Below are 15948 nucleotides of genomic sequence, written 5' to 3'. Positions count from 1 at the left end.
CAGGGAAGTCTCCATGGGGCAGACTCTGATGACACTACGAGGTGAGCCACAAAACCTTGCCTGCTCTCTGTGCTTAAGGAAAATGGGACTTATATGCAAAGAGTCATCTGCACTCAACAGTGAGTCTAGAGCAGGGGTCTAGGGTCTTAGGCACGGTCTCCGTAACAGCTGATAATCCATCATAGGATCTGCTCTCAAAGGAGTCTCCTTGACAAGGCTTGATTCAAGTCAACACAGCTGAGCAAGTATTTATTAAAAGCTTATTATGTGTAAAGCATTTTATGCCTCAGAGGTGAAGCCAAATCTCAAAACATCTGAGTAAAAGTTTGTTGTCTAATTCTGGTCAATTCTCTATTCTAACTCAGTGAATGATCAGAAGGTTATTGGATGCTGGAGTGATGGCATCATTCTTGGTTGTCAAGGCCCTGACCCAGGGCCTTCCATTAATTCAACGCAACTCAACTCAAACATTTATTGTTTCCATGTGTGAGAAACTGCGAGACCTTGTCAGTATGAAGACACAGATGTGACACAGGCCTTATTCTCAAAAGACAAATACACAAATAGATACAAGGAGAATGTGATAAGGACAAGAGAGAGAAAGAGAGATTTGTGTATGGACTTGTTCTAAGTGAGGAAAAATTAACTGTCTCAGGAAATCCTTATATAGGAGCAGCATGATATGGTAGAAGGAAGAGTAGGGCACAAGAGAAAAGTTGGTTTCAGTTCAATTCAATTCAACTCCGAAAGTTATTAAGCACCTTCTGTATGTACAAGGCCAGAGAGGCAGCATGGGAACCTGGAGAGGGAGCTGGATAGAGAGATAGGAAAGCGTGATCCCCCAGGGCTCTTGAGTGGGAGAAACTGGCCACTTTCTACCAAGGGAATGCCAAGGGGCACAGGAGATGAGGCTGGGTAAGTTGAAGGCCCATTGTGCCAGTTTCTCAGTTGTCTCCAGCTAGCCTAGAAATGCCAGTCCTTCTGCCTGCACATTCATAGCATTCCCAGGGAACGGGGCCACCAGTGTGACTCAGCACATCTAGTTCTCCTGCAGCAGTTGTATTGGACTGGGTTAGAGCCAACAGCCCTGAATGACATTCAGTTTTTAACTGTATGATATGCGGGGTTAATTCACAGAATGTGTTTGTTTTGCGGCGTATTGAATCAGATTGTGACTCATTTCCTGTATTCAGGAGAAACTTGTCTTGATAACAGGATTACAAATGGAAGAGATCACCCAGTTTAGTTCCTTCATTTTACAGATGAAGTAATTCTCATCCAAGGAAGTGAGGTGATGTTTCTGAGGTCATACAGGTGGTAAATTTCAGAGGCAGAATTTGAACCTGGTTCCTCTGACTCCACAGCCTGTATTCTATCAATTACAATCCGCTTTAAGATCTCCTCTTAGGCTCATGACTCCATCCTTGCATCCTTGACTACTGTCCCTCTCCCAGTTTTATACCTGCCACAAATATTTAAGAAATGAATGTCTAAGTATATGATGGCTCAGTATCCCAGACTTACTTTTGTCCAGCTTCTCCTTGGCCCGCACAGGGTCCATATTTGTAAGCGTAAACCAGGCGAGGGATGAAGTCAGATGTTATGGCTATGACAAATGCATTTGTGATCACAGAGAGGATCCCAATGCCTTCGAGAATTCCATACCAGATTCCTGTGCAAAGAAAAACAATGGTATTTGATTAGCTGTAGGAACAGCAATCTCCCAGGCAACAAACCTGTCTATTACATTATATTGCCTGTTGTCATCATCATTGTTATGCATATACAAAAGCGAGGTAGCCTCTGTCCTCAAGGAGCTTACAATTTACTGGAAGATGTCGAAGTTGTGGGTTGAGAAACAATTTCTGCTGCAGCCTTCACTGTTTGCAGGCTCCCATTCATTGTCCTATAACCTGACAGGGTTAGCCAGACATGAGGCCTTTTATTCTCTAAAGGAGTCCTGGAGAAGGAGTTGGCATGCACAATGGATAAACTGCTCAGGATCTGACCCTGAGGCAAAGCCCTGGCCAGAGATGACTTGGCAAAATCTCACCCAGTTGAGTAGGCAGCCAACAGGCCACGCCAGTTCATTATCAGTGGTCTCTGCAGTCGGAGCCCAGAACATCGACAGTGGAGGCTGCCCTTGTTCGGGATCTATTCTTGCATTTCACAGGCTTTGCCAATACTATTTAGTCCTAAATCTTGTTACCTTTCAAGACAATATGTTATCTTTGTGATTGAAAGGCCTGAATTTAGAGTCTCTGTGGCCACTGCTCAAGAGAAGAGCTTAGTAAACCCATTGTCCAAGAGCATCCTTTTTAGAACCACAGGAAAAAGGGATAGGGAATGGAAATCTCAAACTAACTCGTGTAAAGAGAACTGAAAGTTTTTTAAAGAAAAAGAAAACCAAAGTTGAGTTTACTAAGAAACAGGAAAGGATATCTACTGTGTATGTCTTGTGTGCCTCGAGTAATTTACATATTGTCCCCTCCATTAGACAACAAGCATTAAGACTATTAAAGCTTAAAATCCCACTAAGACCTTTGGGACACCCCATATTAAATGCTTACTATGAGCCAGCCAGTCAACAAGCATCAAATAAGCTATGTGCTAGGCAAACTCTGAAAATTAGGGTTAGGTAGTTCTTCTCTCTCACCAGCCATCCCATTATAAGGAACGTCCACTGGTCCGTTCTAAGACCACTGGGCTTCAAATAATAAGTCATACAATTCTGTACATAATGACAATATGTCTAATTAGAGTTTTGGGGAGACAAAGGGGAAAGAAGTCCCTGCCCTCAAGGATCTTACATTCTAATGGGGGAGACAACATGGAAATAACTAGGTGCATGCAAGATATATATAGTAATTGTCTTACTTGTTTCTTTAATCAATCAAATGCCTGATTTGTTGCTTCTTTTTTGTTAAGCTATTGAAGCTTAAAATGGCAGCAAGACTTTTGGGATACCCTGTACATGCTTCTTAGCCAGCTTAATGAGGAAAGTCTTAAATGTCCCAATGACAGTATCATTTCTTCTTAAAGGCCATCATTTTCAACAACAACAGCAATAATATTGACTTAATAAAATGCTTTGAAGTCTGCCAGGTGCATTATAGTCAACTGGCCTTCCCAACAGCCTTGTGAGGTAGTTATTCCAAATATTATTTTCTCTGTTTTAAAGATGGTGAAATGAAACTGAGGCACAGAGACACTAAGTGACTTTCTCATGGCCATGTTACAAGAGTCAAAAGCAGAACCTGAATCCCAATCTCTTAGACTCCAAGTCTAGTGCTCACAGAAATGAAGAAGTTAAGAAATGGAAAGGACATTCTAGCCATCTGCATCAACCTATCCCTGGAAAAGAATCCCTTCTACAACCATACCAAACAAGTAGTCATCCAGCCTTAGGCCTGACTATCTCCAAAGATGGGGAACCTACCACTTCCCGAGGAAGTCCATTCCACTTTAGACAACTCTGATTGTTAGGAAGGTTTTCCTGACATTGAGCCTAAATTTGCTTCTTTGCAGCTTCCATCTCTTGTCTTTCTCCTGTTTCTTCCCTCTGAGGCCAACAGAACAAATCTAATCACTTTTCTACCTGATATTCCGCTAAACACTTAAAGACAGCCACCATTTCCTTCCTGAATCTTTTCTTCTATCCAATATGCCATGCTACCTCTCACTTAAACAAAAAATGAAAGAATATTTTTTCATATTTGATCACAGATTCATTTTCAACCCTTTGTGGAAAAACCAATATTCATGCAGTAGGCTTTATTTCTAGTTTAATCACCCATTGGACAATGCCACAACTTGTGACATTCACGCAAATTTCTGCTGTCTCACCTATGTCTTTGGCTCTTGAAGCTAAAGGTCGCCTCCACTGTGTCACAAATTTGTATGCATCCAGTCGGATTTCAATAATGTTGTTCAGTAAGGCCAGGAGTGGTGCCAAGGGAAAGGCTGCGACAAAGATAGTTGTGAAGCCAAACTGAAGAACTAGAAAAAGGAACAGAAAAAGATCACAGACATTGTAGGTTTTTCAGCCCTACCTTGCAGAAGGCTCATGGCTATCAGATACTATTAGAGCTGTCATTGTTCTCAATATGAGATCTTTTCCCAGTGGGTAATTTAACAAACATTTAAGCACCTACTGTGTGCAAGGACCAGTGCTAGGGATAAAAAAAAAATGAATCCTTTTCTGCCCTCTTGCAGTTTATGTTCTATGGAACAGTATAATTTCAGGTGATATATAGAAATAGCTATTTGAACTATAGCTCCTGAAGCTAAAGCAACTAGGTTAGAAATTTGGGGGGAGGGATAGCTAAGCTCATCTTTTTTCTTTTTTAGTCATCAAGACAAGTAATTGTTGGATAAGTAGTTGTTGGAATGACCTTTCCCTTTCTACTTGTTTGTTTCACTTTTGGGCCTTCCCAGAAATCCAGTTTTGATTAAACAATGATTAGTAAGAAGTAGCTAATTTACCAGCTGGAAAGAAAATTGGGGGGGGGGTGTCTATTTTTCACAATGAGAACATGAATATTGTTCAACATAAAAGGCTTTTTGGAAAATAAAGGCCCATGGAAGACATGTCTCCATGACAACAACAGTTATCTGAAAGATAGAAGAATATGGTTAGTTAACTGGTTGGTTTTGGTCTACATGACACCAAAAAATGGCTCGATGGAGATGTTTCCCAAACCAAATGCTAGCGAGCCATCTGAAGTCACTACATTGACCCAACTGTTTTAGTGCAGTGTGGACAATTCAGTTTAACAAACATTTACTGAGTCTCAAACAAAGGCACTGTGCTAAGTGAGGGGAATGGAAAGATGACTAAACATGGGGCCTGACCACAAGGAACTTACAAATAGAGTTACAGGATATCATATGGACACCGATAGCTGCAATTTCTATTTACTAATAAGACCAAGAGAAGTCCACCTGAAGTGCTATGAGAAATTTGAGAACGAAATGGTTGCTTCCAGTGTAGAGGATCAGAGGACCTTCATGGACCTTGAAGAAAAGAAAGGATTTCAACCCATAAAGATTCAGGAAGGAAAGGTGGAAAGTTAGATAGTTTATTCTGTGCATTGCAGATGACATGAACACATGCATGGGTATAGGAAAGACAAGATAAGCATGAGGAATGATGAGTGGTCCAATTTGGCTGGCCTGTAGAGTTTGTGAAGAAGAGTAGTGTGAGATCAGGCTGGAAAGTTGGGTTGGAACCAGATTGTGGAGAGCCTTGGATAATATAATGAGTGTATTTTGTAATTTGTGAGGAAATGGGGAGCCATTGAAGATTTCTCAACAGTGGGGTGATATAGTCAGCTGTGCATTAGAAACATAAGTTAGATAGCAATGTGAAGGACAGTTTAGAGATGGGAAGAAGATAGCTTGGGTACAGGAACACCAATTAGGAGGTTATAAAAAAAATCCAGGAAAGAGGATGAGACTCTAAACTGGGTAGTGACACTGGAAATGGAATGGAGAAGACAGATAAATATGACAGAAGGAAGATTTTCAGGCCTTGACTGGGATCTGGTGAATCAGAGAAGACTCCAAGAAACCCAGCGAGGATAATGAGGAGGATGGTGCCATTAACAAGAATAGAGAGATCAGAGAAAGGCAGATGTGCAAGGTAAGATGGTCAGTGGAGTTTCAGGTTGCCAGCAGGCCATCAAGGTAAAGACAGTCAAACAACCACCATTTATTAAATTCTTCCTGTTGGAAGGCACCAAGCTGAGGGCTGGGGATAGAAGTAAAGGGGAAGCCTGCCCTCAAAGAAGCTCATGCCCTAATGGGGGAAATGATAAGTAAACACAGGAGTATAGAGGGGATATGCAAAATGAAACAAGATTACATTCACATAAACAACTTCAGAGTTAGGAGGTTTCTGCAGCCACATAGTCCTATCCACACTTGAAAAAGACCATCCCATAAAACGTACCTGACAAGTCATTGTCCGGCCTTGGCCACAAGACATCCAGTGGGGGAAAACCACTGCCTTCTAATGTAGCCCATTCCATTTCTAGGAAGCTCTAATCTTGGCAGTTTTCATCAAACCTTGGATTTACTTCTTTGCAACTCTTAACTCCTTGCTACTAGTTCTGCTCTGGAGGTCTAACAGAACAAATCTGATCCTCTTCTGATGACAGCCCTTCAAAGTCTTGAAGAATTTGCCTTGCTCCTTCCCTTCCCCCCAAAACTTCTCTTCTTAATGGGAAAGATGTATAGAAACATAAGAGTCATAGATCATAGATTTAGAGCTGAGACCTTAGACATCATGTCCGATTCTTTCAATTTACAGATAAGGAAACTGAGGTGCAGAAAAACTAATGGCTTGCCTAAGGTGACCTACTAAATGGTAAACCCAGGATTCCGTGTCCCTGAGTTCAGTGTTTCTCCTACTGCACCATGCTGCTGGCCTATTCCTGGTGTCTTTGACTAATTCTCATGCTGTGTGGACTTGAAGCCTTTCACTTTCCTGGGTGCTCTCCATATCGAAGTCCTTTCTAAAATGTAGCACCCATAATGGAGCAGCTCCTTTCACCAAAACTCACAATTTTGGTTTCCAGTCCTCTTATGATTGAAGTTTGCTTCTTCCAGATAATCTGGTTTGTCAGCGTCCTCCTTAAAATGTCACCTAGAACCAAGCACAATATTCTGAGTGTGTTCTGACACCTAGATTATAACCTTTCTGTCCGTGACATTATACCTTCATTTTGGTTTGAAATTGAGTTTTTGGTGTCAGTACCTTTTGCTAATAACTTGAAATTAATTATGTGAACTATGTAGGAATTAATATTGTAGAGAAAGCTTTAATTGCACATGGGCTTAATGCACAAAATGATAAAATGAGAGAGCTCTGAAATTGTAATTTGGCTAGATGTAGGGAGGTCTCTGTTGCACACTGACTGGCATTTCATCTAATTGGCCTATTTGTCCGGCCATATTTTTTGAAGGAACATAATGAACTTTTATGAAATTTGGGACATTTGATCTATATTACACGAGAAGTGGGATTTATGCTTCTGTCAGCCAATTTGAAACAACATGATAACCAAGAAGTTTTTCAAATGGGCCAAAACTTCTATAGTTTTTACTACATTTCCATGAAATCTGGTATTTTGAGAGAAGCTACAAATATAGACTTAAAGAAATAAAATTTGACTTGAAAGGGACCTTAGAGGCTTCTAGTTCAACATCTTCATTGTATAGATAAGGAAATGAGACTCAAAAAAATTAAGCGACTTGCCTATGGTCACAAAGCTCCTATCAGAGATGGAATATCAGCACAGAACTTTCAGATTCTAAGTACAGGATTCTGTGTGCTTCATCAAAAAATGTGACTTCATTCAGTATCCTAATGTTGAGTTGTTTTAGTCATGTCTGACTCTTGGTGACCCCATTTGGGGTTTTCTTGGCAAAGATATTGGAGTGGTTTTGCCATTTTCTTCTCCAACTCATTTTACAGATGAGGAAACTGAGGCAAACAGGGTTATGGGACTTTCCCAGGGTCACACAGATGGTGTCTGATGCCAGATTGGAACTCACGAAGATGAGTCTTCCTGACTCCAGGCCCAGCACTCTTATGCGTTGCACCATCTAGTTGCCCCGAGTATCCTGGTACTTACTTGTAGCAGACCACTTAGTTCCTTCCCTGTTCAGACTTCAAGTTCGGAAGGCTCAACAGTTATGTTGTATCTAACCTTGTTTCTCTCCCAGTGTAGAGTAGGTGCTTAATGGCTGCTGAAGAATGAATGGTTGAATTGGTAATTGCCAAATGAAAAGGAATAAGCAAAATGAACAAATGTAGTTAGAATGTGTCCACAGTGCTTCTTTGAGTCATCCAAGAAACAAAGATATTATGGGAAGCTTTATGGACACACGTGTAATAAAAGTTATTTCAGTGATGTCAGGAAGTCCCTCTACCAGTGCAGGTTGCCAACTTAAAGTCACAGAAAGTTGTCCCTCACTGGCTCGGTCAGCCAGTAGGTGTCGGAGGCAGGACTGGAAGGCAGGTCTTCTGGCTCAGGCCGGCTAGCACTCTGCTCTGCCATACTGCCTCTCTGACATACTATACAAATGTAAAAAGGGTTCAGGCTGGGTCTGCACTGGGCTGCAATGGACAGATGAAACCAAGAGTATAAAACATAGTTGACTTGGTTGCTCGAGATCCTTCTACATGGTACACCTCCATTATGAGAAGAGAAATAATTCTTTCACTACTTCTGCTATGGGAATCTCCCTTTAGGAAATAGGATAGATTCTTTTTTCAGGGGTAGAAGAAGAGGAAAGGTGCTGTCAGCACAGCTGTCTATTATATAAAAACTATCAACATCCCTTTAGTGCTTAGAATTTAAAATTAGAAGATGACATGTACAGTGGTGAACTGACTGTTCCCAGTAATTACTTTTTCTTCCTCAGTGTCTTCAGAAATTCCAGGCATGCTTCTTGCTCCCCTCCCTGCTCACACTCCACATCAGATGCCTTGAATCCCCTGAGGATGACTCCACTTAGAGTTCAACTCATTGACTGGTGAGCCCTTGCCTGCAATCCACCATATCCTAAGTCCTAGCTGTGCTGCCCACTTACCTTCTGGCCTCCTCTCCACACCAGCTGCTTTACCCTGACTTGGGTACCTCTTTCCCCCTCCCCCACAGCTCCCTTCATGTATTGTCTCCCCCATTAGAATGAAAAATATTTGAGAGATCATCTTGCTTCCATGTTCGTGCGTTTGCAGGGCTTAGCCCAGTGCCTGGCAAATAATAAGCACCCTTCCTTTCTTTCTTTTCCTCTCTCTTTCCTTTTTTTCTTTTTCTTTTTTCTCTTCCTTTCCTTCTTCCCTTCCTTTTCTTTTTCTTGTTTTCTTTCCCTTCCTTTCCTTTTTTCCTTCCTTCCCAACTTCTTCCCTCACATCCATCCATCCATCCATCCATCCATCCATATCTCTTATTTATTGGGGAGGAAGAAACAGTGCAGCAGTGCCTTCAAATGAGTTTGTTCTGTTAGTAAACTGCATTAACTAAATTCTGCATTAATGTTCAATTTGATTTCAACTTAATGTTACATCATTCAGGCATCTTGTACTTGAAACTCCAAAAACATCAGCATATATTTGGTGCATAAGCCATCCAAAAACCATAGTACACATCACTTGGATTTTACTAGTGTCCAAAAAGACTTAGTTGTATTTTTTTTTAAACAGAAAAAGTATCCTGATGGGGGAAAACTTTTAAGGGCGCATTCTAAATTTAGTCTTTTAAAGAATAGTTCCTTCTTAAATATAAGATGAGTCTACTTTTTCTTGGGCTGATAAGGAGAATTCCTTTTTCCTTGGTTTGTTATCTTTTGATAACTCATTTCTGTTCTCCAGTGACTTTGAAAGATGAGAACATTGTACTCTTTCTGGAACACTTTGATACCTGTCCATTTGATGTCAAAAACAAGTTTAGTAGATTTTTACCCCTTTGTGTTGAATTGTATGCTCTTTCTGCTCCAGTGAAGACATAGAGTTTCTTAAAGTAATAGGGATCTGGAGCTGCAAAGGACCTTGGAGACTACTAGTTCAAATCCTTCTTTTTACAGATGAGGAAACTGAGGCCTAGGGAAGGGCAGCAGTCAGTCCAAGGTCACTGGGGTGAGAGTGGGCCCAGGTCCTCTGCCTCTAGAAGGCAGTGCTGCTTCCTCTGTGCCATCTGGGGTGTGCTTCATTAGAAGCTCCTTGAGAACAAGGGCCATGGGCTTATCCAGTTTGGTATCCCTGGCAGCACTTAGGATGGTGCCCTGCACACAGTAGGTGTTTGTTTGTTTTTTCTGTCATACTACCAGTCAAACATCTTTCTAATAAGAGGAGTGGATTTAGGTAAGAACATCTCAGGGCTAAAATTTACAATTTAAAAAATAGGCAAAAGAAATTGTCCATACTCATTTCTAGGTATTCATCAAAGAGCCCATAAGCATTCATGGGCTGCAGGTTATAGTCCCTTTCCCATTGTGGGAAACTGATTTTTCTCTGCGTGCCTTGCTCTTGACGGACTTTTCTCCTCGTCCACCAGTTCTGAATTAACCTGCATGACAAAAAAAATCAATTTGGGAAAAAATTTGTATTTATAAACAACTTTCCAGGGCCCACAGGAGTCAGTCACCATATGCAAACACAGTAAAAGGAAAAAAGAAAAACTGAAGGGCATGCTCGAGACAAGGGAAGGAGGACTTGGGCTTTGGGGCCACGGTGGTGGTGACACCAGTGGCCAAGAAGGGGTCCACGGGGGCAGCTCGCCATCCTTTACAAGATGCTTTGGGTACATCATTTCAGAGCTTTACCACAGCCCTGGGACGTAATTCTAACCATCAGACCTGATATTCCTTTCACTGGCGGATGGAACTCCGAGGCAGCTGCAGGTGCAGTACAGAGTGTGCTGGGCCTTGAGTCAGGGAGACCCGAGTTCAGATTTGGCCTCAGACACCGATTAGGTGTCTGACCCTGGGCAGGTCACTTAACCTAACTCAGCCTTAGTTTTCTCATCTCTAAAATGGGGATAATAATAGCACCTACTTCTCAGGGTTGTTGCAAAGAACTTTATGAACCTTAAAAGGCTATATAAATGCTAGTTATTGTTATTATTATTACTCTTAATTTTACCAATGCAGATCCTCACCTATTCTGCAACTTAATGTCTTAGGGTGTCTGTGTTACCTCCAGGTAACACTTGTGTTGTGGAATTATTTGGTAGTTTATCTGTATCTGCCAAGTCTGTTGTTGCGTTCCCTAAGGGCAAAAGCACCGCCTTCTTAAAGATGAGAAAACTGGGCCCTGAAGAGGTGTTGACCTGCCTGTAAGTGGCCTATCCAGAGCCTGAGCGCAGCCCTTTGGACTTCAAAGCCAGGCGTGTTCCATTAGCCCATGAATGCCGCAGGCCACCAGACCAGTGGGGAGCACTAACCGTGGCCCCTTGGCTGCCCTTCACGGTTTGGATTTGTGAGTGCTGAGTCCTTCCTCACATTTTATCATTCCTGGTCTTCCCTTTCTTGCTGCATGATGGCCACCGGCTGTCTAATGGAGAGGGAAGTGTATGTGAAGGAGAATGTCCACCATTAGGTCAGCAAGGTGGTGCGGTGGATACAGTGCTGGGGCCTGGAGTCGGGAAGACCTGAGTTCAGATGTGTGACCCGTGGCAATTCACTTCACCTCTATTTGCCTCAGTTTCCTCATCTGTAAAATGGGAATAGTAATAGCACTGTTGTTGGAAGGGTCAAATGAGATGATAAGTATAAAGCTCTTTGCACAGTTCCTGGCACATAGTAGGCACCATATGAATGCTAGCTATCATCATCGTCATCTCTGCCGTTATTAGCTCAGTGTCTGGCATCATCTAGCTTAAGCCACTTAACTAAGGCGTCAGGGTCAGCTTTATCCCCATAGCTGCAAGACACAAAGAAAGAAAAATGGAAGGTATGGAATCAGTGCTTCACCTGGGGGAAGCTTAGCCCAGGAAGAGGGCAGGGTGACTGCATGAAGAGGTGAAGATGGATGGGGAATGGTAGAGAAGGGAAGCACTGAGGCAGGTGGAGGGCTTGCAAAAATATGAAACTGGGAGCGTGGGAAAAAACCCCCTCGAATTCACTGACTTTGTAGCAGATCTCAGGCTAGGAGAGCTAGTCTAGGACTCCTAACTTTTGTGACATTCTCGAGTTATCTGTAGTTTGAACTGAATTTCCATGATAAGTTTTTTAATTGAGAAAATATTATTATGGTTAGTAACTTCAAAGAGACTACCGTGTTTTTGACCTTTTCTCTTCTGGTACCTTAAGAAGCTGGAGAAGGTAAACCAAAGGGGACGTGGGCGATAGAAATGAAGACACCAAACTGCTTTCTGACACAAGAGCTGCTGAGGAGGTGGGGTGACTGTCTAAGCTTGTCACTGCCTGTTACTGGCTTCGGCGCGGGAGGAGAGGGGAGACGGCCAGGGGCATGATAACATCATCTTAGTCACTACAGAATGTCCTAATAAAGACTCACAACACAAGCCAGGAGTGGGGGAAAAACAGGAAGAGACCAAGCATTGCAGATTTAGATACCCATAAAAATTAACTTTCTAAAACTGCAGACAGAGCCAAATTAAAAGGTTTTATTTGTTTTCTTTTAACAAAGAAAGAGCTCAAGATAAAACAGAAGCGTATGTGCGCACGCCATCATAGACTTGCATTATTTCTACTTGGAGATCATTTTATTACTAGTTAAAAGCAGTGAGCTGTTCCAAGGACATCTTATGGGTCTGTTTTTTGTGTTGTTTTTCTTATTCCTTGAACTCTTCCTCACCCCGATGTGCTCAGAGGATTGTAGACCCAGAGCTGAAAAGGACTTCAACAGGCCTTTTGTCCCAACCCTCTCATTTTACCAGTGAGGAAACTGAGGCGTAGAGCGGATAAATGATTTGCCCATGGACACACGGGCAACGTATGTCAGAGGTGAGATCTGAACCCTGGTCATCTGCTGTGTTGTAGAATGACTATCTTTCCATCTCCTCCTAAAACAGCTGCAGGAAAAGCTCAATGCACAGTCTTTCTACTGTGAAAGTCATGATCAAGTCTTTGGTATAGAATGAATGGGGACAGGACAGGGGGAGGAACCCAGGAGGGAGCTCAGAAGTGCTTCACTTCAAGGTTCTCTGCAGGTTAAGCACAGATTTTACCAGCCTCTTTGTTATTTAGAAAAATCATAGTATAAAAGGCAGTATGTTATAGAGTGTTGGCTTTGATGTCAGAGGGCAGTGCTTAGCATAAAGTAGGTGATTAATAAATGTCTGTTGATGGGAGCGGATTCAAAGCCTGGTTCTGCCCTCTCTGAATCTCCATTTCCTCATCAAGGAAGTGTAACAGACTAGATGGCCTCTGTGGTCCCTTGCAGCTCTAAATCTATGGTCCTAATGATGGCAGACACATGTAACACTTGGATGTTCATAAAATACTTTAATACATTCTCTGATTGGGTCCTTCCTGCCCCTGAAATCCTGTGATGTAGTCTCAGCCCCATTTTCCAGATGCAAACACTGAGGCTCAGAAAGGCTCAGTGCCTTTTCCATCATCACATAGCTAGTGTGGGTCAGAAGCAGAATCATGGATTTTGAGCTGGAAGGAATGGTAGAGGCCACTTAATTCACTCCCCTCATTTTTACATATGAAGAAACTGAACCCCAGAGGAGTGAAGTGGTTTGCCTGAGGTCACAAAGGTAGTGAATGGCAGAGCTGGGATTCTAACCCAGATCTCTCCTGGCTCCAAGGATAGCTCTCTTTGCACCAGGTCACGATGCCTCTTGCCCTCACTCTGGCTTGTGGCTACTACTGAGTCTTCTCAAACAGGTCCTCCCTTCCAGAATCCCAGGAAGCACTTGGAGACATGGTCTGCCCCAATGGCCAGCTGCCCACGGGCCCTCCTGGGCCATCCATGCAGTGCAGCAGGCCCTAAGGTCAGGATGGCTCTCGTACTTACGGGTAGCCAAGCTCCATGAAATTGTTCCACGTCTGCTTTAGCACCATTATGATTCCCATTTGCATACAGAGATCGATAAGGCATCCACTAGGGTGGCACTGCGATGTAAGCAAACACAGAACCCGTTAGATGGTAAGTTCCTTGAGGGCAGGGCCTGTCTTTTGCCTCTTTTTTATATACTCAGGGCTTAGCACACTGCCTGGCACGTAATTCATTGCTGTTTTCAGGCATGTCCAACTCTCTGTTATCCCATTTGGGGTTTTCTTGGCAAAGATACCAGAGTGGTTTGTCATTTTCTTCTCCAGCTCATTTTACCGATGAGGAAGCTGAGGCCGGATTTGAACTCATGAGGATGAACTGTCCTGACTCCAGGCCCAGTGCTCTATCTGCTGTGCCACTTAGCTTCCCTTGGCCCGCAATAGGCACTTAATGAATGCTTATTGAATGACTAAGGAGAGGAAAACCAAACCCGTTCCCTTCCTCACTCCCTTATTCCCAGACCTCCTCAGTTTCTCACAACCCTTGTAGGAGAGGAGGGCTGTACTTATATGTCTACTCTCCTCTTTGATTGTACCGTTGGTCAAATGCCAGGATTAGAGGATTAGGGCTAGTTATGGGCTGGGGAACTGGAGTTATAAGTATATAAGTACAAATATATACACATAACTAATACATTTTTTCTCTATAAGAATCCTATATATACAGATACATATATGTATACATGAATGATTACGTTATTATATGAGTAATTAAATTAGCATCCTCTTTACTTCTCCCCCTATCTTGCCCCACTGAATTTGCCTCTGGCATGAGAATTCCCAGTTACAATTCTGCCCAAATCAAGGACTTTGGTTTCCCCTTTCCTTTCTTTCCCCCCCAGCGTTACTTATTGGAAGGCTGTAGGAAGTCGGGCCCCCCGAAGAGAATACAGACCTCTTCTAGTCTCCACCTGTTTATCAGCCTCAGATAGGCACCTGGGTGTCCTGTGAACCTTCAACACAAGAGACCACATTAATGCGCGGCAAACGGTTCACGTTTGACATAGTCTGTAGTTCCTCCTTCAAAATAAATCCCTGAAAAGCCTGGCGCCACATCGAAGGGAGCTAGCTAAGCCCCGTCTTTTTCAGGGATGACAGCAGCCTTTGGGGAGTCACTGCCACGTCCTAGAACGTCCACAGCGTCTCGTCTTGTTGCCCGTAGGCAGAGACCAGCTCTCCCCTTGCGTTCCAATGTGACGTTCACTGCTTAGCATTTGGTATAATAACAAAGGTTAGGCAGGGTCTCCTGACCACAGATGTGCTTGGAACTTGGATGGGGCATGTATGCCTATGCATACAAGGGTGTGCTGGGCCCTTCCCCTTAGGACACCATTACCATTGCTAAGCATGCATGTGTTACTGACCCCCTGGAAGAAGCGTTTTTATAAACTGAGTCTTGCGTAAGATACAATTTTTATACTTCCTTGAACTGGCTTTTTGTGGCAATATCAATTACTCCTGGGAAATTAAACAATTTGGCTACAATTCCACGCTGGTTAAGCCAATAACTGGAGAGCTAATACAAATCACATCATTATCTACCCTGGCCATCCTCCCTCATCCTTCTTTACTGCCTTGTCCCTTCCTTGTATCTCACAGCAGGCCCTGGTTGATGGATTCATTTCATGAGTCTGGTGGGTCCTCAAGCTGGGAGGGAAGGTCATTTGGTAGCTTCTGTCGGGCCCATTTGCTGTGACTCAGTTTCTCCTGATGTCAAATCTGTCTTGTCATTTTTCCTGTTCTTTTAGTTGTGGAGATTTATTCTCCTCCTTTTGTGAAGAACCCTGGCATTGGCCTCAGACCCAAGTAGCTTATTTCACTGAGTGGATGGGACATGGGTGGTTTAAAGATCTGCTATTCACAAATGAAAGTGAAGTGAGCTCCACCATATTAGGCGGAAAAGCCGTAAGTGTAAGTTTTAGAATTTTGAGAGGAGATGGAAGGGGTGTCCTTGATTGTGGGGGGATTGGGAGGAGGGGGTAATCTTTTTCCATTTTTTAACAGGCCAAAGCAAGGTTGGGGTTAAGATGGCAGCTGCTCAACCCAATTCTGGCACTGGGCACTGTTGTATCATACTAGTTGCCTTAATGGGCTTCATTTCCTTAGTAATTAACCCATGGTCCGTCCTGAGAAGGACAATTTCTTGATTTCTCTTCCTTTTCTCCCCCTTTCTATATAACTAATTTCTAGGATTTTTTTTATCCTCCCCCAATCCCAAAGGCATAAAGCCTAGATGTATTCCTGAAAGGATCTTTCCAGTGATCTCTGACCTCAGGCCAGGAAGCAAGGGGAAGGAAGGGCCGGAGTGATTGGGATATAATGGCTGTCGACCAAGGCTTGCTCCACCTTTCAGTGATGCTTAGAGACTTCGTGTTAGAAGGTCCCTCAGAGGCCAACTAGTCCAAACCCCTC

The 15948-nt window shown here is 43.0% G+C and overlaps 1 protein-coding gene across 3 annotated transcripts in view; it reads right to left on the bottom strand.

Annotated features, from left to right (window-relative positions):
* Nucleotides 1-15948, bottom strand: part of ANO4 (anoctamin 4) — a 415292-nt gene that overhangs the window by 19634 nt on the left and 379710 nt on the right. For all 3 annotated transcript variants that reach the window (XM_020982322.2, XM_020982323.2, XM_078146765.1), the window contains 5 exons: nt 14432-14489; nt 13499-13596; nt 9934-10076; nt 3847-3999; nt 1525-1672 (listed from right to left, as the gene is read on the bottom strand). In XM_020982322.2, the coding sequence (XP_020837981.1) occupies nt 1525-1672; nt 3847-3999; nt 9934-10076; nt 13499-13596; nt 14432-14489 (600 nt within the window). The remainder of the gene's footprint in view (nt 1-1524; nt 1673-3846; nt 4000-9933; nt 10077-13498; nt 13597-14431; nt 14490-15948) is intronic.

Source organism: Phascolarctos cinereus, unplaced genomic scaffold (assembly GCF_003287225.1).
Source record: "Phascolarctos cinereus isolate Bilbo 61053 unplaced genomic scaffold, phaCin_HiC Scaffold_1;HRSCAF=81, whole genome shotgun sequence".
NCBI lineage: Eukaryota > Metazoa > Chordata > Mammalia > Diprotodontia > Phascolarctidae > Phascolarctos > Phascolarctos cinereus.
Note: the sequence above shows the minus strand (reverse complement) of the source record. Positions and strands in the feature narration are given on the sequence as shown.